The 26071-nt window shown below is 43.0% G+C and overlaps 1 protein-coding gene across 13 annotated transcripts in view; it reads left to right on the plus strand.

Annotated features, from left to right (window-relative positions):
• NFAT5 (nuclear factor of activated T cells 5) overlaps positions 1-26071 on the plus strand; it is a 43668-nt gene that overhangs the window by 12138 nt on the left and 5459 nt on the right. For 2 of the 13 annotated variants that reach the window (XM_087940332.1, XM_087940330.1), the window contains exons 2-13: positions 870-995; positions 9834-10404; positions 14834-15026; positions 16226-16416; positions 18060-18232; positions 18668-18802; positions 18942-18994; positions 20968-21100; positions 21403-21483; positions 22019-22164; positions 22730-25220; positions 25490-25733. In XM_087940332.1, the coding sequence (XP_087796458.1) occupies positions 870-995; positions 9834-10404; positions 14834-15026; positions 16226-16416; positions 18060-18232; positions 18668-18802; positions 18942-18994; positions 20968-21100; positions 21403-21483; positions 22019-22164; positions 22730-25220; positions 25490-25725 (4529 nt within the window). In that variant the 3' untranslated portion in view covers positions 25726-25733. Of the gene's footprint in view, positions 1-868; positions 996-2595; positions 2709-3193; positions 3343-4824; positions 4873-9318; positions 9381-9833; positions 10405-14833; positions 15027-16225; positions 16417-18059; positions 18233-18667; positions 18803-18941; positions 18995-20967; positions 21101-21402; positions 21484-22018; positions 22165-22729; positions 25221-25489; positions 25734-26071 lie in introns of those variants that run through there. The other 11 variants (XM_087940331.1, XM_087940333.1, XM_087940335.1 and 8 more) reach the window with 11 other exon arrangements.

The following is a 26071-nucleotide window of genomic DNA, read 5'->3' on the forward strand; positions in this document are numbered from 1 at the left end:
ATAATATGGCACGGAGAAAGTAAGTAAAGCTAAACTGAATGCTCGTTGTTCATGCTGATTTGAACCACAAACTAACTCAAGGCTTTGCTTCTGAGTCAGACTCAAAAAACTACTGGCATTTCTACTTACTTGATGGCCTGAGGGCCTAGAAAGTAATCCATGCATGTGCAAATTGTCTTGACCTCAGTGAAGACTGTAGGAACATAATAACTGTGATAGTTGTGATATTAAATTATTGGTTAATTTTTTAAAACTCAGAATAGGACAGGTTGATGAAATAAATTAAATATAAGCCTGTATGATCATGCTGATGATCTAATTAAATAAAGCTCATAAAAGTAGGTATAACATTATACTGTATGCATAAATGTTAAAAAATGTCCTAAATAATTGCTTGCTTAGATAGAATCAAAACAATCACATTTCCGGAATCAGATTTGTGCAACAAGAAATTAGTTGTAGATTAGTACACATATTGAGGGAACTTTTCATGAGAATCAGATTGTAGAAAACAGAATACAACAGAAAGTAGGACAAAATTCTTTCCCATAAAGTTTGATTTTTTTTGGCACAAAGCATAATTAGAGGAGTAAATATATAAATAGGTATTTAAATATATAAATATATGAAAGATTGGATCAAAGGTATTTGGTAATGGTTTTAACTGTCAGACAACATTTTTGCTTTTATTTGTCATGCAAAAATATGTATCGTTCTTCTGTAGGCTTAAAATATGCATGTTTCTTAACAATTCTGGTTTTACATGGAGATTAGTGACCACTGCCATTATTTCCTTTATTTATGTTTTGTTGTTAAATAGCAGCGAACATTTGGTTTGGATCATAAATGCCTCTATTTCTCATTGGCAGAATCAGTCTATGATCTCCTCCCTAAAGAGCTGCAGCTGCCACCTTCCAGAGAACTCTCAGTAGCATCCATGAGTCAAACCAGTGGGGGCGAAGTGGGTTCGCCCCCTCCGGGCGTAGTTGCTGCTGGTAAGTACTTCTTTTGGCTTAGATTAAGTTTTTAATAAATATGAATATTATTAAACATATGAGCAGTGCTGGAAAAGTTTGCAGATATATATAAAAAAGCAACACTGGATATGTTATTGCCCACTTCACCTTCTTCTCCAAGCCTTGTTTACCTTTTTAAAAATGTGGTAATTGCTAAATTATAATTGAGATGGAGTGTTAAATATACCTCCAACACATTATTTTTGTTAGAGAAGAATTAAAGAGAATCAAAGTACTAGCTTTAATTAAAACACATTCCTTATAATTTGAATATTTAGTTACCTAGGAGTTATATGAAGGGACATCAGCTAAACAGAATTTAAAATTACCGTAAATTAAACTGAGAAATAATTTGGAAGTCTCCTACTTAAAGTAGACTTTAAAGTCTTTTCTCCTATTTTTGTTTTTATTTTATCTTCGAGACTTCTGGAGGGAGTTGCCTGGTATAAGCCTGTCTTAGACAGATTTTACCTTGGAATCATATATATTTGGAATAGATTTCTTCATAGTTCTGCTCCCGATTCTTCCCACAAAGCTGCTGCCAGGATTTGGCAACTGTCCGCTTGATTTGTGAAGGTATAGCTTGAGTCAAGGTTAAATACTTTGCAGCACTGCTCACTGTTCATGGATTTGAAATTTTTTCCTCATGAAATCTGTGGATTTAAGTGTAGATTAGGGAGGCTAGTCATTAAATTCAAAGAAGCTTTTAGTTTTAAAAAAGTCTTGAAGCATACTTTCCTTTGATATATAAAGCTAATTAGAGAAAAACAGTTGCAAGAAAATGCTAGCATTTTAAACCCACAGATCTTTATAATGTTTTTCATGTTTGAGCTCATTTTCAAGCATTTGAAAAATTGGCTTAGGAGAACTAGTTGTCTGTTACTTGTCAGCTTTGGTTGTCTGAGTCAGTCCAATTCTTTTCAAAAAGAACATGTGAGTTCGTTCTAAAGAAACGAACATGCAGTAGTAGATTCTCTTGTGTTACTCCACACATTGAGCAACAAATTCTTTCCAAATACATGTATTGTACAGTAGTAGTAGAGTAGAAGTTGTGTATGTAATAGACAGATTTTGAAGTACTACTTTCCAGATAGTTGGCAGTTAAGCAATATTATTTAGTATAATATTGGTTAAATTACTTGACTTAGTAGCTTGTATTTAATGTATTATACTCCCTAAAATATGGCTTTAATAGAAATAATCTCTAAAATCTGCTTTTTAAAGAAAGATAATATATTTATACAGCAGGGCTAAACATAGGAAGGTTTAATTCCAAATGTTGTATACAGTGGAAAATTAACTTGCCCACAAGGCTGGCTTAAAAATTGCAACCTTGCTGTGCAAAAAGAAAGAACACAGAAGGATGAAAACTGGAGAACAAGAGAAATCTATGAGGCAGACCAAGATCTTTTTTTAAAAGTGGGGAAAGTTACAGTCATTTAAGAACAAAGAATAAACTGTATCTTGTGTGTGATAAGAGAAGGACCAATAAGGCATATCTTTAAATGTTCAGCTAACATTTGAATACTGTCAACTGTGCACTAATGACAGTTGTCTTTACATTTCATTTTACATTCAGAGTCCTCCATCCTGAATCAGTTTTACTGTGTCATTGACCAATGACGACCGATGAGAACTATTTACCTTATTTAAGACTTAGCTTCTTTTGTTCTCTGCTTCCTTAGCCATAAGGTGAGCTAATATATGCTTCAAGTCCGGTAACCCCAGGTCTCTTTCATTGCTTTAATCAGTGGTTCTGGAGCACATTGACAGGTTACATAAAATATGCATCCGTAAATTTCCTATTTCTTAAGGGACAGGATTGGCTGAGTTCAAGCATGAGGTCTTGCAAGAACAGACTGCTAGTTCTGCTACTATTGATTGGCTTTTAATTTGCAAATCCATCTAAACCAGTTTAAAGCTAAGACATGAGAATTAATCAAGAGCACATTTAATTGTTTTAGTATAAGAGGAATGCTTCATGTTCATCATTCCAGATGTAAGGTGACTCCTTTATCAAGGATCATGTTAAGCTCTAAAGAGATGCCTCTGTTTCAAAGCCAGAGAACCATAAAGGAGCATAAATGGATATTGGATGCATTACATGATATTGTATTACTAACTGGGACTAGTGTGAAACCAGAGAATGATCCTTACTCTTAATCTCTGAGAAACAGAAGGAGAAGAGGAAGAACCCGTGTTAGTTTATGCCTAAAAGCCAGGAGGAAATGCTTGGATATCATGTGGCAGCCACGCCTTGGCCAGTTCTTCTCCTGTCATTTTGCCAGCGAGCCTGTGAAGAACTGGCGCACCAGTTCAGCTTCTAGTATGTATAAAAATAATTAATTAAATCTCTACTAGCTAATCAAAATATATAAAAGAAGCATAAAACAGGAATAATCCTTGGCTAACCTGAAAAAAGTATTCTTGATCCTGTTAAAAGATAGGTAGCCAGAGTACTTCTTAAAGAAAAGGAAGATACATAATTGGTGTGGAGATGCAAGAGGGGCTTCCTGATGACCTCCTTTAAAATTGTATCTTAAAGAAATTATGGTACCACGGACGCCGGCTTTCTGGGCTGCTTTTCAGCGCTTATATTAAATGCAAATTAAAAAGTAAATGCCTTTGAGTTAATTTTGATTCAGATTGATTCCATGGACATGAGCACGCAAAAAATTGCAATCTCGCAACTCTGATGGCGTCCCATATCCTATCTAAACATTCACCAGGCCTAGCTTTGCTTACTTTTGAGCTCAAAAGATCAGAGTGGATCCATTTAAATTGGAATGATTATTTATTTGTTAAATTTATTTGCCTCCTGTCTTGCCTTAGGCTGCTCTAGGCAGTAGAATATCATATGGATCATGTTTGCTTCAGTCCCATGGATTTTATTGCTTAAATTCTAAACAAGCCTAAAGCGGGAACCAATATAGTATTCTGGCTCCTCTTAGAATAGGCCAGGTTGGCATGTTTGTAACAAGAAGTACGTGGGCATAATCGTAATGTTTTAAAACATCTTCCCACAGTTGCTGGGGCTGTGCATTTATTTAATATTGAAGTATATTCTTCAAATTGATGCCAAGTAATATCTCAAATGAGTCTTGCAAAGCTTTGCATTCTAATGGTGTTTCAAAAATTGGAAAAGCATGCTTCGAAAGAGGAGAAAATAAGTGAACCACTTTATAGTTAGATGGGTGGCATATTAATGTAATAATCAATCAGCAGATAAATAAAAGATCAAGCACAACTTCCTCTAAGTGGTTCAGTTTGTGTTGGAAGTAAGAGTTCATGATGGACAAAGAGATACAAGACCTGCTGCTCTCCCCAATGCCTGCCGAGTCAAATCATTTGCCCGTGGCTCGTGATATGCAGGGCTCCACCCGGAGAGGTTTAGAGGAGGAGCTTCTGTCCGTCAAGTATGATTTCCCCGACCTGGACATTTTTGTTGCTACAGGAGCTGATATTTGGATAGATACCTTAGCGATCAGGCTGCACCGGACTGAGTAGCGGTTTCAGTGCTTTACCAATGCTTACAAGAAGTCTGCTAGGGATAAAGCTGCCTTTACAAACCTCAGAAAGAGGGGGTGGGGGTGGTTAAGTGTCTCTGTCCCTGAGGTAAAATTAAGTCAACCAATAGCACTTGGGGAGGGGGTGGGGGGAAGAAGGCAGGTGCTTGCCCTCTCACAGGATATCCTGTTGGCATCTTCTCAGCAAGGCCCAGTGGCAGCTTCCCAGGGCCCCCCCGCCTCAAAGGACTGAGGGCTGGTCTGCTGGTTGACTGCCTCTAATTATCATTTTTGATTGTCAGACTTCCTAGTCTGAACTGATGAACATGAACATCCAGTTAAAGTTGCAGGTAAGAAATAACAACTTGTGCGTTTGTCAGTACAAATATTAAGTTACTCTGTGTGTCAAAGCCGATTGGATTCTGATTTGATTTTTTAAATGCTGTTACAGCATGTAAATGTAATGGGAAATTTTAAACTATTTGGGCAATAATGTAAGCGATCAGTCTATTCTGAATCTGCATTGAATGTTTAAAGTAAAGGGGGTTGCTTTGGGATATTGCTGGGATGCTAGTTGTTTTCTCTATTAATACACTTAACTTGCATTCTAGCTTCGCCATTCAGAGACAGGCCTCGTGTGGTGGGTTGTGTGCTATCAGTAGTGAAGACAAATAGTACCAGAGACACTAAACCCATCCAATCTCACCCAGGGTCTAGGTCGGTCTTGTTTCAGACTTCTTCATCAGTCTCTCTCCTTTCCTTTTTACTTTGTTTTATAAATAGTGGATTGTCTTAAGTTAACCTCTAATAAAGCTTTTGACATTGTATCAATAAATGAAGCTGGAGAAGATTAGTAAGCCAAAGTTGGCGTGAAGGTATGAAAGCAGATTTGCAGCCACTTTGTCTGTGACTTTGACAATACAAGATCTGGTGTCCCTCTGTCTTCACTTCAGAACTTCTAACTTTTTCTTCACTGACTCTGGAAAGTCAACTCTCCCAGTAATTGGGAAGAATTGTAACCATCAAAAATAAATAAATCAAGATTCCTAAAGATTATTTGTAGGGGGGATTGCCTTTGGAATGGATCCGCCCTAACCCCTGTTTTAGGGGATGTGCACGGTTTCTCTTCGGTCTCCTGAACGGTGAAGGGTATGTGGCAAATGTCTGCCATGCTTCATTCATTGGCTGCTTGTGCACATATTGTTTTGCATGAAAATGCTCAGAAGGACACCCGAGGCACTGAGCCCCCCCTATATATGCACTGTGAAAAAGCCACGGAAAGGTCTTCTTATGTCTTCTTAGGCTTCGGCTTAGCCTGTAGAAAAATCTTGTGCCTCTGAAGGCCTTCCCCTCTCAGAGTGCCCTGAACTCTCTCAGAGAATGAAATGCTACTGCAGTAAACAAATTATGCTTTAAGCTTTGCCTCTAAAAATAGCAGTTTCCTCTGTGCCTACCAAAGAGCCCATGGAGGACACGGTGGGGTTTTTGTTTTTTGTTTTAATAAAAGTAAGTCTTCCAAGAGGAAAGACTACTGTTACACTTTATCTAGGAACTTGAGCAGCAGCTGCACATTTGATTAGGCCGGCTTCTCTGCTCCTGATTCCTGAGCTCTAAGATCTCAGTCTCCCGGCTATAAAAATGCACCGGACCTCTAGATTCTATACTCTTAGTCTCTGGAAAGCAGTGAACAAGGCTCAGTTCTCTTTGGAAGTCACTCTGGTACCATAGTTGTAACACAGAAAACAGATGGTGCTTTTTGTATGCTGTGTTTTGCTATCTGCTTGCCTAGAGGCAGAAGAATAATCGGAACAATGCTACTAAAATTGCTGCTGTGCCCTTTTGAACTACCTGGTTTGTTTCAATTGCAGAATGGATAGTATGAGAGTTCCAAGATCTTTCAGTGTGATGATTGGAGGATTTAATTATAAACAATTAACCGTTTTATTGCCACAATACTCAAAATATTTGGCACATGATTATAATTGTAAAAATGGATTTGGTGGCCCTTAGCTTTGTTGATATGTAATATTGCATCTCACAGAATGCATAAAACTAACCCATCCAGCTTCAGTTTTATTAATAATGCAATTTTGATCCTAGAAATTAATTTATGCCCTAAAAATAATACTGAACATTGGAGTGCCCTGTATACACCTGTATTTTAACAGTGTGAAATGAGATTTCCGATAACCCTTTTCCCAGATCCAGCCAATTTTGGGTCATAATTCTTCATGAATGTCAGGTTTAAAGTGACATTTTAACTCCTGATTTGGGATTAATTTGTTTTTGAAGCTGCTTCAGCACCAACTGATCAGTCAAGGTTTTGCTATTACATACTAGACATGAATTCACAGAATACCCTCTATTTCTGCCCTATGAAAAGTGAGCATTCATTCCTTGCTGAGGCATATTCAGTCCCTTAAAATGAAGTCTCCTTGCAAACTTCAAACACAGCAGCAGGATCTCCATCCTAGGTTATCCTCTTTTCTGCTTAATCCCTGTATAGGTAGTCCTCGACTTACAACCATAGTTGGGACTGGAACACACCTGTTGTTAAGCAGCGTAGTCATTAGGTGACTAATCATTTTTTGCATGAAGTGAATCATGTCATTAAGTGAACCTGACTCCCCCCCCCCCCCAATGGAGTTTGCTTGTGGGAAGTCCCCTGGACAGGACTTTGCAACTGTTGTGTGAATTACCTGCCAATTGCCAAGCAGCCAAATTTGGGGCATGCAGCCGCAGAGATGCTGCAATAGTCTTAAGTCCCATCTTCAGAGCTCTTGTAACTTTGAGTGGTCGTTAAACAAATGGTTATAAGTTGAGGACTACTTGCATATCATAATTACTGTGCTTAATTGAAGTAACTAACCTTGCTCATTTTTTCAAGCTTTGAAAGCCTCTAATTTCTATCTTGACATAGTTTATTATATTTGCCCTGATCTATCCTAAGTCAACCTGAAAAACAGGGTTGACAAAATTTTACAGAAACAAAGCTGGATCTCTTGATTTCCTTTGTGTGTAAGCAAAGTCATTTTTTCCTTTTCAAATATCATGTAAAATAATATTTTGGAGGAGTTACTATTTCTTTGTAACATACTTCTCACTTTGTGTTAATATTGTTTAATAAAATCTAATAATCATTGTGTTTCTTGGAAAGATTTTTATTTTCAAGTGAATTCCCTCTTTAGGGAATTAATCTGGCATAATGGTGCCAGTGTGGATTTGGGTGATTGTGCTAATTCCACTTTTTAAGTAGGGAAATGGGTTGTTCTTTTCCAGAAGTGACAGTCTTTATCTCACTTAACAGCAGATAAAAATGGATGCTAGGATAAAAGATTGGTAAAAACATCCCAGGCAGTGTTTTGGACAGTTTACATCAGAGTTGAATTAGTCTTCCTACTTGCTCTTCTCTTACGTAGAAATTCAGAGAGTGTCTGTCACATTTTGCATGGGTTTTCCAACTTGTAGAAAGTATTGTTTATGCCAATGCAAGTTTACAGCATTCTTTCTGCATGTATTTCATAATTCACACAGAATATCTAATCAAAACAAGCCGAATAGCTATGAGTGAATATTTAAAATATACATTTGCTCTATTTTAATAAAGATCACTTCAGAAATGTCAACTTATTCTAACTCAAAAGTGGCTGCAAATCAGCAATTATAGTCACTGAAACAAATTTTAAATTTTTAAAGGAAAGCACTGCATTAATGCATGATATGAAGATTTTTTATAATTAAAATGCAGTTTTGAATGACCGAATTTTCCAATTTCAACCACTGCATTTGTTGAGGCACAAGCTGGAAAATGGAACTGGTATCAGTCAGCACTCTAGGTTATTTTAGCAATTATCTGGCAATGGAATGAGGAATCCTGAGGGAATACCTCACTGTATAAAAGCTAAAATAGAAGATAGTTATGATTCACTCTTAATCTGCATTTCTTCCATTTTTTGATGATGTACTAGTATTTCACTTAAAGTGATCACATAGATAGATAGCCACGATAATCATTTATTTATTTTTGGATTATTTTTTTTTAAAAAGATTGTAATACTTAAAATCAGACTAAAAGCTAAGTATATGCACTTATTCCATTTGAGGCCAGTGGCTCATTAAAAAGTATTCTTTTGCATTAAGAAAAATATTGCCCATTTGTTTCCCTTCTAGAGAAGGTGCCACTTTCAATTCAACGCTTCTGCAATTTATCTGATTTTTCGAGACAAGTTCACGTCAAGCTTTGTTTGGTTCTTGATTTCACAGTATTCTGGAGCAACTCCAGAGGTGTTTCAGAGCCCATTTAATTCTTGAACAGTTACCTTGTTATCCAAGAAGATTTGGAAGCCTATGGGGTTCGTGCATAATCGTTCCTTTCATTTGCGTGAACCTGTCTTGCCTGTTCCCTTGACAGGGGCTGCTCAGGTTGAGTTCCTCATCCATGCTTCCTGCTTGAAGACTATTGAGCTACTTTTGGCTGTGGCGGGGATCTCTGCCTGACCCCCACCCCCCACCCCCCCCCACCCCGCTCTGCTCCCCCCAAGGGCATTCTTTCACCCAGGGAGAGAGCTATAACAGCCTCTTCTCTCAACTTGCTTTTCAGGATCAGGGCATCCTCCAAGTTAAAACCTTTGCTAACAGTGCCTTTTTTTTTTTTGTGAAAATTCATAAATGACAGTTGGTACCAGTTCCATTTGTTGCTATTCAGTTATTTTATATTTCATTTCTCATTTGATAATTGATATCTGGAATAATCAGCAGCTCTCTTCTCATTTATTTTCTCATTATTTTTATTCCAGGATTTGCCTCTGAAGCAGGGAGTGTCTGCATTAAAAATGACCTGTAGTTCTCTGCTTCATAGGTTAGAAACTTACTTTAATACTTCGTGGCTAAGCACAGTCCCAGGTTTTTGAACATGTCAGATGCCGAGCAATTGGCAATAATGTGGCCTAAAATGCACATTCCTGGGGGTTTCTATCGTTTTTGATAAAATGGCTTAAATTCATAGTCCAGATGAGGCAATGAAAGCACCTTTGTTTGCTTGCAACCATTTTGTGACTTACAGATTTTTCTGAAAAGTCTGATTGCTATTATGCACTCAAATAAATATAATTTGAATATCTTTTCTGAAACTTCAGCGTTGCTTAAGCCTTATGTTACTTGAAGCGCTTAAATTCCAAAACAAGCCAAATTCTAAAAGGTTTAATTTGGGGAAAGAATCGGTTCACCAAATCAGGCTCCTTCAAAGGGACTGCTCTAGCCAGCAGAGTTGGGGTCAGGGACCCTGTATTGACTTGTGGATTATACACCACAGATGCTTCTTCAGCTCCCTCTTCCTCCGTGGGCGGTGCTTGCAGCTCCTTTGCCACCTCTTCCGGCCCCACCACTTACTCTACCTCAGTCACTGACAGCAAAGCTATGCAAGTGGAGGGCTGCTCCTCAGCCATGGGGGTAAGTAACCGTGGGGTAAGTGACAAGCCGTTAACCAATAACACAGTCCAGCAGCAGCAGCAGCAGCAGCTACAGTCCACCCCGAAGAGGCACACAGTCCTGTACATCTCACCACCACCAGAGGATTTGCTGGACAACAGCCGGATGTCCTGCCAGGATGAGGGGTGCGGATTGGAGTCTGAGCAGAGCTGCAGTATGTGGATGGAAGACTCCCCCTCTAACTTCAGTAACATGAGTACCAGTTCCTACAATGATAACACTGAGGTGCCACGTAAATCTCGTAAACGAAATCCAAAGCAGAGGCCAGGGGTCAAACCGAGAGATTGTGAAGAATCGACCATGGATATCTTTGATGCTGACAGTGCCAAAGCGCCTCATTATGTCCTCTCTCAACTCGGCACGGAGAGCAAAAGCAACTTGAAAGCAGGAAATGGGTTGGTATCTGCCTTTATGTTCTCTCAACATATGTTAAAGCAGACAAACACATTAAAAGCATAACCTTGATTTTTCCCTAGAGTTCAGCACATATTTTCACTGAGAAAGATGGGAGAGCTGATACTTGATGGTTTCTTATACTAAATGGTTTTGGCCAGCTTAGCAGTCATTGAACAGGAACAGTTGTCAGCTTTTCCTTGTGGAATGTGATTAGCGTGTCATAAGTTTTTCAGTAAGGAACAGGTTTAAAACTGAGCACTTAAAGTTGGAAACAGCTCCTGCATATTTTCTGCAACAGAGATAATTGTGGGGACTTAAGTCCACATTTCACCTGCTTCTGTTTCATCCTCTGCATCAGTTAAAGGCAGCTGATTTTGACATTTTATATTCTGTCTAAAATGTTAAGATGAACCAAATTTGTATTTGTGTCATCTCAGTTCTGTAACTGATCTTTCAGAAATAAATCTCTCCTGTTTTGCTCTGTGCTTCTCAGTTGTGTGTGCGTGTTTGCGCAAATGTTGCCTGCAGCCTGCTTGGGTGGTGGCTTCTCTTCTCTTAGTTTAATTGCATCTTGATTTAGGAACTCTGGTTTGCATCCCCCTTCAAGAGTGGAAAGTGCACAGGTGCATGATGGAAGGAAATTGCTGGGTTTTTTTTCCCCCCAATGGCAGTCCTTACCTTCCTTTGGAATTCAGAGGATCACAAGATCCTCAGTGTCGGCCATGGGGCAATATGAGATGCATTTGCCTGAGAAATCAGCAAGCCTCCACCCTACTGCAACCGACTGCATTGCCTAGAAACTTAGAGAATTCTAATTTTCCTGGGAACAGGCCATACCTTGGGGCGCCCTTTTGTTGGATGCCTCATGTCAGCCAATAAATGTGGAAAGCTCTGATTATAATTTATGTGTGATCCAGGAATCTAGCCTGCTCGATCCTTTGCAAGCCAGTGTTACATGCTTAGGACAAATAATGTCTTCTTCCTCTGAATTTTAACAAGGTGGACAAGCATAGATTTATATTTAAGAAGAGGCAAAAAACACTGGCTGGATGGTCAGGGTTTGTTATCTGTGTCGATGGCAATAGGAACAGTTGGGTCATGGTTGGTAGATAGTTCCTTGTGAGTCAGAATTTTTACCACTCTGGCTTACTGCATGCGAATGGGCAGAACGTCATGCTTTTGAGTTTCTTGCCTCCTTTGAAGGACTTCTCTTGTTTCTTACAGAAAAGGCTATTTTATGTTATCCTTGAGTCAGAAAATATTACATTACGGGGAAGAAAGTTTTGCCATGTAAAGAAAAAGCCATCTTGCTTTGCCTTCTCTGTTGTCCAATACTAGAAATGCCACTTGGAGGAGGTAGGTCACAAGAGACGCCAGAGTGAGGCTTGCCACTAAATGACCTTCCAGGATATGATTATTATGCCTTATTATACAATGTGGCCCCTAGTCTTATATGACCTGTTCTCCTCACGTAAAAATTATTAGAGCCATACAAGGACAACATTGAAATGAAAAGTGCTGATTCTGCAGATATCCACAGTATCAAAAGTCTTCAGATGATATTAAAAGAGGCTATTAGAAGGGATGATTCTTGAAGAAGTAAGTTCCTATGAATGTAGACTTAGAAATCAGCCCATTGAATTCATGCTGCTGACTATTGTTGTACAAGAAGTCAGTGTTGTTTAATTTTTTCCAGAACTGAATGCACTTCAGCTGCTAAATAACTACTAGAATATTTAATTAAAACAAAATACCTTCCTATCATAGAGATTCAGAGGTTGCTTTATACTGTGTCCAGTTGTGCATCTCTTCCATATTTGAAAGAGGAAATGTAGTTGGGTGTGCACTAATTGCTTTAAATGTGCCTTTCCCCAGGACTGCATCCTGGTGCACACTCCCAATCATGTCTACCACTTGGATTCGAAGTGTTGCACAGCCCTAGTGTTTTCCAAGTGCCCCTGGACTAGGAGAATTAGGAATTGATGCTTTTTTCAAGGATTATCTAGTGAGTTTTATGGTCCAAGCAGCAGAATGAATCTGGTATCAAGAGTGTGTGGTGCATATTAAATCTGTGATAAATGAAACCTAATTTGGGGGGCTGATTGCAGAGATGGGGATAAGTTCATAATCATGATCAATTTATCAATATAATTAAATTGTGCAATAGAATTATATAAAGCAGATGTCCTATTTTGGCTGCTGGAGCCCTGATGTAGAGCTCCAAAGAATGCTTTTTTCATGCATTTGGGCTTCTATTGTGGGTCAGAGTTCCTACTTCAGATGACAGGTCCCTGAACCCTGGCTGGAGGCATCGAGAGAGGTTGGGGGCTTTTTGCACAGCAAGGCCTTCTGGAGGTCATCTTTTGAATAAGGCACAGCTATGTTCTCTAAAGAAGGATGGCAGGAATTTGTTACCCACTTCTGAAGCAATAAAAGCCAATGGAAAAGGTGTTGCCTGTATTCTCTAGGCTGCTCTTACATATTTGCATATATTCTTATAAGATGGGAAAATTCGTTGTTTTCAAAATGCAATTATTGTCTAATAATTTTAGACAATAGAAATTAGAATCCTGTGCAACTGCTACTATGTAGCCTGTAGTAAAATAAAATAAGGCAGAATTTCAAGTTCAACAATATTGTATGCTCTGCTTGAAGGCTGGAAGTTGATTTGTAAAACATAATTTACTTCATAGTACACATATTATTCATGAAAGATTAGCTAGGAGAGCTTTAACACATTGCACACCTGTTTTGTAACATATCTCACCCAGTACTGGTTGTCTCTGGAACAGAAATAGAAACCCCATTTTCTTGTATTTTGGATGCCCACCAGACCAAAGGTATCAGGCAGAAACGAACAACAAAATGAGATGCTAGGATCCTACTCTAATTTAGTGAAATCTTGCACAAAAAGGCTAGCTTAGATTTTCAGGGCTGGCAGGATGCTTAGAGGAACAAAGACAAGGGACCAAATGATATAAAATCACAAACCACGGTCCTCCATTTAGCCTAGCACAATCTGCTGCCCACTTGTAGGCTAGCAATTATTGTAACTCTGTTCCTGATCTTGAAGCTGCAGGTGTCATGATAACGTTTTCTGCACTCAGAAGACTGATTTACCTGGACCAGAAACCTAGCTGAGAGAAGCTTTTCTGTCATTTTTACTGTCCCAGAAGTTAGGAAAATATGGGTCAGACCTGTTTGTGACATCCAGAGTCAGGCTGAAGAGTTATTTTCATGGCTCCTCTGGGGTTTACTCAGACAGGTTTTACTTCTGGAACTCCCCTTGTGATGAACCTTTAGCTGGGTCATTTTGCTTCCATTTCTTCCCAAGAGGAGACAAGGCAGTGGCTCTAAAGCAAGGATCTTCAAACTTGGCAAGTTTAAGACTTGTGGACTTCAATTCCCAGAATTCCTGAGCTAACATGACTGGAAGAAGAATTCTGGGAATTGAAGTCCACAAGTCTTAAAGCTGTCAAATTTGAAGACCCCTGCTCTAAAGCAAATAAAGCATTCTGATCCATTGCCATATTGCCTCTGCAAAGGATCAGGAACAAAGCAAGTCTGATAGATAACAGAGAAGTGCAGGATTTCACTTTGAATGCAGGGTGTTACCAATGGGATTCATTTACTTCTGAAAAGACTTTTTTGTGTTGCCAGTAAAAAATATGCATGTGATCAGTCTTTAAATAGCTCCGGAGAACTGCATCAAATATTGTTTTTTTTTTCCAGCCTGGGGGCATGAATTCTTTCCATTAATATATTTGTTCTTAAGGAAAGAAAGAAATAATTGCAATCCAGCTTACTTAAATACCACAATTTCAGTTTCTCTCATTTTAAAATGCATGGAAAGCGCCATACGTGAATGATCGACCTGATATATTAAAAAAATTCAGCAGCCATTTTATACAGGATGTAGCCTAAATGTCCACAGCCTGGATAAATGTGTCACAGTCAATGTAGTTGTTTTAATGTGCTGAAATTAATTATATTTTAAACTTACAATATCGGTTTGAAAATTTATTTAAACATAACTTGCCTAAAGTATATAGCAATAGAGCCTAGGAAGCCTTTGGTCTAGAATTGGTAAGGATTTATTTTAACCCGGTGACATTTATGAAAATGTGTTAGGTTAACTGTTCCAGGAACTAGCATTTCATGCCAGCTGGTGAAGTAAGGCGGGTTGTTTAAACTGCTTACGATTAAAATATAACTATAAATTTTGTCCTCTAATTACCAGTTAAATAGGTTTTTAGGTTTCTGGCTATGTTCTTTCAATTACACGATACAATTTTTGTGAACGGGAAGTAGAGAAATGATGCAGGTCTGCATGTATGTCTCTGGGCCTCCTGGTTTCGCCGGCCATTTCGCTTGTTTGGAAGGAAAGCCCTTTGGTAACTTGTTTACTAATCTGCTTTGATATCTCAGAACCCCAGAAGTCCCCAAGGCGACTGGAGGGAAGAAGAGCCCTATGTTGTGTGGCCAGTACCTGAGTAAAAGTGAAGGCAAAGAGCTGAAGATCCTGGTACAGCCGGAGACTCAACACAGAGCTCGCTACCTCACTGAGGGCAGCCGAGGCTCCGTGAAAGACAGAACCCAGCAGGGATTCCCCACGGTCAAGGTATGCCAGAAGCGGGGAGGGAGGGAGTGGCTGGAAGGCCTGAGCGCCTCCCTTCTCCCTGACCTTACTGCAGTTTCTGACAGTGGGCTAGTCAGGTTTCTCAGGATGAAGGTTGTCACTAGAACAGCCCCTCCAGCCCTCAGGTTTGTGCGTATGTTGTTGTTCCCGGCAAGGACTGGATGTTTTTTTGGTTTAAGACAGGGAAGCCTTTCTAGCTGGGTGGAAGGAGTGTAAATATAGAGCAGGGGCTACTCTTGGCTCTTCATGTTTAAATAAATGCACAGAACACCATCTGTGCGGCCTCCCCTGAATGAAAGAGGGTGCTGTCACTGGTGTTTCGCTTCAGTCTCCTAGAGAATATTGCAAATATGGATGAACAAAATGTGATGACCCTTGTTTTGTGTATATAAATTGGTTCAAAATATTCACTGACTTTGCATAAACCATAGAGCAGAAAGTGCAGTGGAACCCTGGAGTAATTGACTGAAAAGTAAACACTTAAACACATTAGTTATCTAGTAGTTTTATCTCTGAAAAATGAATATGTGTTTCATTTAACTGCACACTAATGTCCCCTGGATATATACCGTTTCTAAAGAATAGCATTAAATTCTGAAATGGTTTCTGATTTCATCATAAACATTTTTCTACAAGAGTATAATATAGATCTTTGGTTGTTCGGGTTTCTCCGTGTAAGATTCGAGATCTAGGCAACGTTTCGATGAAGTCTCATTCATCATCTTCAGGCTTCTGTCTTCGGCTCTTGCTTGAGAAGCAAGAGCCGAAGACAGAAGCCTGAAGATGATGAATGAGACTTCATCGAAACGTTGCTCAGATACTTCAATCTTACGCGGAGAAAACCCAACAACCAAAGATCCACATACAAATACCCACGAGAACCTCAGAAACAAATAATAAATAGAAAACAAATATATATATATATATATATATATATATATATATATATATATATATATATATGCTCAAAATATGAATACAATAAAATCAACTTGAGGGATTGATAGAATATACCTAAAAATATCAAAATGTTTAAAATCCAAAGAATTCATCCGTTTTACTCAGTAGAGGAAGACTGTTAGTACCAGTCAGTGTTCGCTATTCAAAGTTGGCGTGTGCGTTGCTGGCAGATGAATGGTGCTTCATGCGGTCCATTATTAACTCTTGGTTTGTGATTCCAGGTGGAAGGTCACAACGATCCAGTGACCTTACAGATATTTGTGGGTAATGACTCTGGCCGGGTGAAGCCCCATGGATTCTATCAAGCCTGCAGGGTCACAGGCCGGAACACCACGCCCTGCAAAGAGGTGGACATCGAGGGCACAACTGTCATCGAAGTGAGCCTGGACCCAAGTAACAGCATGACCCTGGCGTGAGTGTTCCTCTCGGTAGATTTCCATCCTGCCCCGCTCGTCTCGGGGAACACTTTCAGGGCTAAGAATGTCTTCACGAGAGGAAATCTGACATTGGGATTCTTATTTATTTACTAATAAGGTTTACAAGCCACCCCCCACCCCCTCCAACACAAACAGTAGGCCTCTGGGTGGCGTTAGACCCATTTTTGGCTAAAACTACATTTATTTGTAGTAAAGGGAAGTACGGAGGTTCTTTGGGAGGCTTTCTCTCCCCTCTCAGGCTGTGATGTGAACCGGAAGGAAAGCTTATGGTCTCTGGTCATCGACCTGTAGCAGCTTCCTTGGTGTTCCGGTTATGACTGACAGCTTTCCACTTCTTTATCAGCAAAAGTGAACAACTCTTCTGATTATTACACACACATACACACACAGAGACACACACACACACACTTTGGGTAATCTGTTTGTATTATATTTTGTGCTCTTGACAAAAAATGCCTTCCCATGATCTCTTCTGAAACTGCTTGAACTTCACAGGAGAGTGTGTCTCTGGTTTTTCCACACAAGCCTTTCACTCAGGGCCTCTCTGAACACAACAGGGAAAGGGAGAGGCAGGCTTAGTGCTGGCTCTGAGAAAAGCCACTCTTTGGAAGCCCCTCAGTGAGCTCCACACTCCCATGCATGGTGTCTGTCACCTGGAATACTACAAGTCTCTCTTTGTAAGTTGGTCCCGTTTGACATCTTACACTGAGTGAAATAAATGCTTTGTTTTCCCTGGAATGATGGATTTAACTGGGTCCTAAATTCTCCTTCATTTGGGGAATGTAACACTTGTTTGAGGAAAGCCTGTTTTCCAATGCTGCAGTGTATTTACAGTAGGTATAAATTGTTCATTCTCACAAGAGGGAGAAGCAAATAGTTTCATAATGGTGATTGGTTGGCCCATTGATGAACCTTCAGCCAGTTGACATAATTCCCCCCAGTAAAATCAGATCTGCACCCTGAAGTGAATCAGGGGTGCCATTTCTGTTTCTTTGTTTTGGAATATGGTCTATTTCTATGTTTAAATAGATCTGCAGACAGAGGATTAAGTGTTGCTTGAAAAGGTGGGAGGGAGGCTCTTAGATTCTGGATGGAAACAGAATACAGAATAAGAGAGCGGGAAGGGACCTTGGAGGTCTTCTAGTCCAACCCCCTGCTCAAGCAGGAAACCCTATACCATTTCAAATCAGTCCTTGTCCAATCTCTTCTTAAAAACTTACTGAGGTGGAGCATCCGTGAGATGCAGGCAGCGTGCAAAACCACACCCCTTCCGGTCCACATAAAAAAAACGTTCTACATGGGACTGGTCCCTGCTGCCCAGAAGGTTGGGGATCGCCTTCCTAAAGCATCTGTTCTATTGTCACCTTTTATTGGTTGGAAAAGGAATTGTCCAACAATATCTAGTGAAGGTCCCTGTAACCGAGTATCCTGTTTTCCAAAGTGAAGTTGAATGCTTGATCCTCTGGACAGCTCAGCGCTCTCACCACCACAGCTACAGGGCATTGAAATGTGATGATTTGGTGGTTGCTTCTGTTGTCACTGCATCTCTTAAAAAGCTTGCCACTTCCTATGCACTGGCAGGCCTAAAATAATGCAAAAATTAATCCTATGTTGCTAGGGTGGACTGTGTTGGAATTCTGAAATTGAGGAATGCAGACGTCGAAGCCCGAATAGGCATTGCTGGTTCTAAGAAAAAAAGCACCCGAGCCAGACTGGTTTTCCGTGTCAGCATCCCTCGGAAAGATGGATCTGTTCTAACGCTGCAGACTCCGTCCTCGCCCATTCTGTGCAGTAAGTGGCAAAGCCCCTAACGACCCAAAGCCCCCCTATTAGTTGAGCTATCCTGCTTACCTGCAGAGGATTAACCTTTACTAAAACAGAACCATAAACTATTTTTAATATTTACAGAAACAAGAACTTAGGAGAATCTGCATAAAATAATCTATTTTAGTGACATGGACAGAAAGAATTTGGATATTACATTAGGACCTCAGCTCATAAGTGTGTGCCCTTCCCAGAATGGCGATGGCTGGCCATGAGTTCCCAGGGGAGGAAGCTGCTGTACTTTCCCCTGCAAAAGGAAAAAGAGTCTTACTTTTTGAATCGGACTTGCTTAAGCTTTTCATAGCGTTTGTCCTTTCCACATATAGGCCGTTAGATGCCTTGGGGTTATAGCTGATTGTGTGTGGATATTTTCAGTTAAATCGCCTTTTTTTCTTGGCGTAGCTCAACCTGCAGGTGTGCCGGAGATCCTCAAGAAAAGCCTGCATAGCTGTTCAGTGAAAGGAGAAGAGGAGGTCTTTTTGATTGGGAAGAATTTTCTGAAGGGAACCAAAGTGATCTTCCAAGAGAACATCTCTGGTGGGTAGCAAGGTGTATTTGCCGAGGTTGGGCAAATGAAGCTGCGGGGGGACTGGGACGGCCGCCTTGAGAGCCGTGACTTCCTCGACAGCTGACTGGTGCCTCTGGATAACAACTTCCCTACCTTGCTTTCAAACAGACGAAAGCTCCTGGAAAGCCGAGGCAGAAATTGACATGGAGCTGTTTCATCAGGTACTTGCTTCCTCGGGGATGTAATTATCCATTTGATCTTGAGAATATTATTGTAGGCATTACTATTCAAATGATCCCGTTTTATGATACGTTTTGAAAGTGGAGGTTCAGATAGGCGTGCACGTGAGTTTTCGGATACATTTTCTGAAATCTGTGGAAGCTTCACGGCTGAATGTAAATTAAGACTATGGTGAGAGCAATAATCTGAGATCAGGTCTTTAAGGCAAACAGAGTTGGAGGAAAAAGTAGCGTATCAGACAGGAGTGCTATTTTTGTAAGTTGCTTATGGGGGAGCTGTTTTCCACTGCAGCCCTTTGCTTATTTTTCTCTCTCCCAGTCTTTCCTTAAATTGCCAAATTGCTGTGCATTTCATTTCTTCTGTAAATTCTCTTTTTGTGCGGAAGCCGTTCCAACTTTTTTGAATTTGGCCATTTGGGAGTCCTAGTTCAGCTGTGATAAGGTATCAGTTTCAAAATGGTAATTTCACGTAGAGTGGTCAGTTGTTATCTTTAAACAAATCTTGCAGTAAATCTGCATTCAGATCTAAGATCCAAATGTAAAAGTATTTTGTACCCCTTGTTTTCTGCTTCAGGAAGGCCAGCGATTTCTCTAGCAATAACTATTCAACTTGAATACCACTTCACAGTGCTTTACAGCCTTCTCTAAAGCGGTTGACAGAGTCAGCCTCTTGCCCCCAACAATCTGGGTCCTCATTTACTGACCTCGGAAGGATGCAACCTTGTGCCAGTCAAATCGAACTATTGGCAATGGGCAGAGTCGGTCTGCAGTACTGCATTTTTACTGTACCACCGCAGCTCCTCGAGGCTACTCTAGAGCAGGGGTCGCCAACCTTTTGGATCCCAGGGCCCAACAAATTCATACTTTTAAATCCCGAGGACCATTAATACATTAAAAAAAAAAGCTAATATATTTAATATAAAAATAAAAATATAACATCGAAGCCTCGGAGACGCAGGCAAAGCTGCCACAGCGGTCGCGCCCTGAGTTGCTTGCTTCTCCACTACTGCCTCCTCCTCCAGCACCTCCTTCTCTGGGTAGGGCAATTCTTAACTAACCGAGCATGCGAAGGCAACTCAGGATGCTACTGCTGCGGCAGCTTTGCCTGCATCTCTGAGGCTTCGATGTAGGGAGAGGCAGCGAGGGCTGGGAGAGCGGAGAGCTGCGCACGGCTCCGTCACCCTTTCCTGCCTGCGCATGGGCGGGGGGGGAGAGGTGGGAGCCATTCAAAGCTAGAGAACTAATGGGGAGAGCTAAGAGTGGGCGCTGGGGATGGGGACTGTTGTTGCCACCACCGTGTGTGGGAGCTGGTTGGCGCATGCACCTCAGGGACCTGACTCGGGGGGCGAGAGAACTGCGCGGCCCAGATTAATTGCTTTCGGGGGCCATTTCTTCTGCGGCCCACCAAAATTTTTCCGCGGCCCACCGGTTGGCGACTGCTCCTCTAGGGAACAACACAACTGTAAAGCTATACGTCTGAACCTCAAGTCATACCTAAATGAAATCCTCTTCTTTGGTGGAAGAGAGGGATTGGGCTCTGATGTCCTCACAGAAATAGCTGTTCGCAAACTGAGTCCAAAGAACAGGGCAGGTCTTGGATAGGGAGCCACCATTCCTCCTCCTGCATGGTTGTTAGGATTGGGACTCTTTGGTGGAAGTTTTGCTCAGCTTGGAAAGTCAGAGTTCTTCATGTTCAGAGTTTGTGTGATTAAGTGCCAATGCACTTAGTTGCCTTTAAGAGCTCAGTAGAGGTAGCAGAGTTTGTTTCAGTCCTCCACCTTTCCCCCTGTTCCCCCCTTTGAAAAATTCTAGCAAGTTTTTGTTTGTAAGCCAGATTTCTGAAATGAAGCAGAGCTAGGAACAGGAACAGCTGGCCCTTATTGATCCACCTCTAGATTTTCTTACGTCAAATATCACAGACTGGAGGCCATTGATACTTTTTTTTTTACTTTCAGAATCATCTAATTGTGAAGGTGCCACCTTATCATGACCAGCAAATAACTACACCTGTTTCTGTTGGGATTTTTGTCATGACCAATGCTGGGAGATCACATGACATACAACAATTTACATACACTCCGGATACACGTATGTAAAAAGCACAATATTTGCAAGGGGTGGGGTCTTGGTTGAAGTTTGCATTGCTTGGCTAGGGAACTTCTTAGGGAACACAAATCATTGGCCTTAGGAAATCCTAGGCAGCTCTTGCAGTTTGAGAAAGGAACTTAGTGTAACTACCACAGATTTCAGGGAGCTATGCTGAACGTTTCAATCATTGGCCTTTGGTTCTTGAAATGTGTAACTTGTGCTTATTGCTGATCCGAGAAAGTGGGAAGCTTGACCCAATTTCCTTGCTTACATCTCTCCTGACCGTTTTGTTTCTTCATCAGCAGCTCAGACTCTGAATGTGAATGTGAAGCAGGAAATATCCAGCCCAACCCAGCCCTGCTCTTTTGTTGACGCAGCCAAAGGTAATTCTCAACCGCAGCCTTTCTTATCACCTGAGCCAAAGACTTCGTAAAACTGCCGAGGACGTCACATTGAAAAATGGCCATCACAATTGAGTGGCTTATTTGGGGATTTTAGGGCTACAGATGTTTTTCTGTTAATGTATTATTTCTCCTTTGGTCTGTTTCCCGGCAAACTTCTAAAAATTCACTACAAAGTCTTGCAAACCTCTAATATGCTTAACTCTGAGAATGATTTTCACTGCGGTGAGATATAAATGTAATAAACAAGCAAGCTTTAGTAGGCCAGAGATGATGTGGTTTATCAAGCAGGCTAAGGTGTTTGTGCTGTGTCAGTCCTCAGGATGCCCTGGGTGTTTGTGTAGCAGCCATTTGGGTCGACCTTGGCCCTCAGAGGTGTCTCTTACTGCAGAGTGCACAGCCAGGACTTGCCAGGAAAGGTTATCGGGTTCTCTTCTCTCTATTAGAAGCTGTAATTTTGAGTGTCATCCTCCTGGGGCTGATGCAGGGAGTGAATTCTGCTCTTTGTCTCCTGCAGCGAACTCCAGTGGCTGCAAGCTGGACCAAGTCAATCTTCTCCCCAGTGCCTTGGTACCTCCTCTCAGGCCAACCAGTATCGTTAAGAATGAAGAGGCTGCGCCAATGGAACTTGTGGCCGAGAAGAGGTCTCTTCCTGCCTTCAATGTAAGCAGCAGTTCAAAACTGATTCTGGGCACATGTCTTTTAAAGAGAAGAAGAAAATTATCAGGATTTTATTCAGGACATTTGTTTGACATCTAATGTGACAGCTTTGGTAGGACTACAAATGTTTCTTTCACTTTTTCCAATAGATTGAAGGAGTTTAACTGAAATGAAAATGGTTTTTTCCCTTGCTTGTAAATAATATACCATCCTTTTAAAACTGAAGTGCATAGAAGAACTCAGAAAAAACTATTACACAGTTTTGCCTACTAGAAGAACGGTTGGCATCCTAGCAAAATCACCGGCTGGGGGTGGGTGGGGTGGGAGCTTTATGTCTTCTGACTGTGGTTTTAATACATTATTATAATCCATAATACATACCCTCCTTCTTCATAACAATGCAAATTAATGGTGTAAGGAATGAATTTCTAAAAATTGGTGAAATTTTCAGTGGACAGCATATAATGTAGAATTCAAGAGAGTTTATTTTTCTTCCTGAATTATGGTCAGGCAGAGAAAAGTGAAAATCCTAAATCTTACTGCTCTGTGTGTGCCTGTTTCTCTTCAGACAACCAGCGCCATTGGGCCATCTCAAACCACTCTGGAGACCACCGTATCCAGCATCTTGGGGAATGGCACTTTCTCCCCTCCTGCTTCTCATTTAGCTCCAGAGAGTGAAAAGCAGCCCCTGCCACCCACGTATCCTCCTGAGACCAGGCCTTCCCTTCAGGTTCCAGACCTGGTGCAGCCTGGCAGCTTCCCAGCCGCCTCTGCTCCCAGCCAGCTCCAGAACAGCGACACCCTCCTGCAGCAGGCCTCCCAGTTCTCCTTGAGGGAGCCTTCCTCCAGAGAGGCTTTGCAGTCAGACAACACAGCCATGGCTTTGTCCCAGCTAGCGGACGCCCCGCAGCAGCCCCCTTGCCTCCAGGAGTCCAGCCAGGCCCTGCAGCAGCAGATCTCCTCAAGCATGTTCTCCTCGGCCGGCGGGGTGAGCCAGCTTCAGAGCACAATCCAGCAGCTGCAGGCGGGGAGTTTTCAGTCCAGCCCCGGTGGCAGCGGCAGCAGAAACATGGACCTGGTTCAGCAAGTCCTGGAAGCTCAGCAGCAGCTGTCCTCTGTCCTCTTTTCGGGCTCCGAGGGGAGTGAGGAGGTCCAAGAGCAGCTCAGTGTGGACCTTTTCCAGCAGGTGAGCCAGATCCAGAATGGAGTCAACCAGGGCATGTTTTCTTCATCGGACTCCCTTTGCTCAAGGGCAGAAGACCTTCTCCCCGGCCGAACCGAGGCCCTGTGCCCACAGCCGGAGACTTCGATGGCGGGACAGCAGCAGGCACAAGCGATGGAGACGTCTGCTGCGATGGTGATGGACATGCAGCAAGGCCTTTGCCAGGCCCCCAGCCACATGCCCTCCGACTTGTTCGCCTCCTCCTCCTCCTCTTCCTCCTCCTCCTCCTCCTCCTCAGGGAATGGAAGCATCCAGCAGTCCCCCGTGTACCCGCCAACTTCCCATTTGATGGGTGGGCTGTCGGCAAGTGAAGACATGCAAATGCAGTGTGAGCTGTTCTCTCCCAGCAGTGTCTCAAGCAACGATACGGGTGCCACAGGGCAGCCGCAGCCGCCGCCGCAGGAGCAGCAGGTGCCCACCAGCGGCCCTGCCCTGTTCCCGGCTTCGGGCTCCGTGGACAGCAAAGAAGCTTCAGGGCAAGCCAAGCAGATGCAGAGCCCTGTCTTTCGGGCGATGGTCCAGATGCAGCGCAGTGGGGACAGCCAGGCCCAGGTTGCTCTCTTCCCTTCCTCGGAGGACATGATGGCTGCCGTCCAAGGCACCGCAGCCCAGCAGCAGGGACTCTTCCAGCAGAGTGGGGAGATGCTCTCTCTCCAGGCGGGCCCTTTCTTGCCCCCGGCTGCCCACTCCCAGCCTCAGCTGTTCCACTCTCAGAGCCCCCTTGGGGACACCCAGAGCATCTCTCAGGAGGCCCCCAGTTCTCTGTTCCACAGCCAGAGTTCAGCCGCTGCTTCGGAGCAGCTGCAGCAGCAGCAGCAGCAGCAGCAGCAGCAGCAGCAGCAGCAGCAGCCCCTGTTTCACTCCCAGGGCAGCCTCGGAGTTGTTCCGGACCAGCAGGCAGGCAGCCTGTTCCTCTCCCAGAATGCTTTGGGCTCCTCTGTTGTGCAGGAGGAGCAGATGCCCTTCTTCGCTACCCAGAGCTCTCTTTCTCCCTTGCAAGGCCCGGCCAGGACTGAGCAGCAACCCTCCTTCCAACAGCCCCACCTCCAAGGCCCTCTGCTCCCCCAGGAGCAGCACCAGGCGACACACCAGGGCCTCTTCCAGGCCCAAGTAACCCTGGGCCCCCTCCCTGCCTCTGGGCTGCCTCCCAACCAACAGGGGGGCATGTTCCAAGCTCAGCATTCACTTGTGGCTCTTCAAAGTAGTGCCTCCACCCACGAACAGCAGCAGCAGCAGCAGCAGCAGCAGCAGCAGCAAAATATGCAGTTCAGCAGTCAGAACGCCTTGGGGTCTGTGGCCTCCCAGAAGCCAACGCTGCTCTTCAGCTCCAATCCCAGCACGATGACCAGCCAGGAGCCCCAGCAGAGCCAGCCTCTCTTCCACCCCCCGAGTAGCCTGGCCCCGAGGAGCCAAGAGCAGCAGCCCATGCAGTTCCAGAGCCAGAGCTCGGGCTCCACCCAAGCTGAGCCACCACAGCCACCGCCAAGTTTATTCCGTGGCTCCCCCCAGATCCAGCTGGTCCAGGGATCCCCCAGCCCCCAGGAGCAGCCAGTCACCCTCTTCATATCATCGGCCTCCATGTCTGCCTTGCAGAGCAACATGAGCCAGCAGGAGTTGCAGCAACCCCCCCTGTACTCCCCACAGGGCAACCTGCCCAATATCCAGGACTCTCCGCCGCCCCCCCAGCAGCAGCAGCAGCAGCAGCAGCAGCAGCAGCAGGCGGCAGCCTCTCTGTTCCACAGTGGACCTCCTGCTGGAAGCCCCATCAACCGGCTGCAGAACTCCTCCACTTCATCCCCACAGACCTCTGGGATATTCCTCTTTGGCATCCAAGACAGTAAGTCTGCGCGTAGAGAGCACTAGACGGTCCTCACTGGTCTGCTCTAAACGTTGGTCTTCCGTTTCCCCTACCTCAGCTATGACAACAAAGTCAGATCAAACTGCTGTGGGGTTTTATGGGCGTTGTAACTACTTGGGTTGAAACCGGCATTCAAATTCATGATTCTGCTTAGTTCTCCCTGCTCAGCAAGTTTGCCCTTGGCTCTGGGTGATGCTTGGAAGGCCATGTTGGCCATCGGTCTTGATCTGGATGTGTTGTTTCTTCAGCAGGTTGCGGGCAGCTGTTAACATCTGGACCAGGTTCCGTATCAGAGCAGATGATGACCCTCAGCCAAGCACAGAATGAGGCACCGCCGTCCGTCACGGCTCTCCTGTCCCAGCAAATGTCAGAGAGTCCTCAGATTTCTTCTGCAATGACCACCGATCAGAATATAAAGAAGATTGATGACTTGCTTGTATCCCTACAAAATCAGGGGAACAATTCCATGGCTGGCTCCTTCTAACAGGTGAGGTAAGCCAGGACCTTTTCTTGAGCCGCAGAAGTTTGTCCTTCGGTTAATGAAATTGGAGAGCTTGTGGCATTCTCTGTGCAACCATTGTTTGCCTGGACAGGAGGTGGGATTAGCCTTCATCCTGCAAGCTGTTTGAGCACAGGCCTCATTCTTGAATGGGAGGGGTGGGGTGGGGGGGGGAGCTGCCAATGCCTACTCCACCTTTGAATTAGGCTCCAGTCCAGGGCGAAAGGGATCCCGATAAACTGCGTCCTCTTTGGTCGTTGATTCAGTTCCTCCCCCCACCCCCGGTCCTTTGCAGCCCTTGCAGCCTTTCCCCCAAAATGCTTCTGCAGGA

The sequence above is a fragment of the Pseudonaja textilis genome, chromosome 11, assembly GCF_049901715.1.
Source record: "Pseudonaja textilis isolate UNSWEBS1 chromosome 11, rPseTex1.2, whole genome shotgun sequence".
NCBI lineage: Eukaryota > Metazoa > Chordata > Lepidosauria > Squamata > Elapidae > Pseudonaja > Pseudonaja textilis.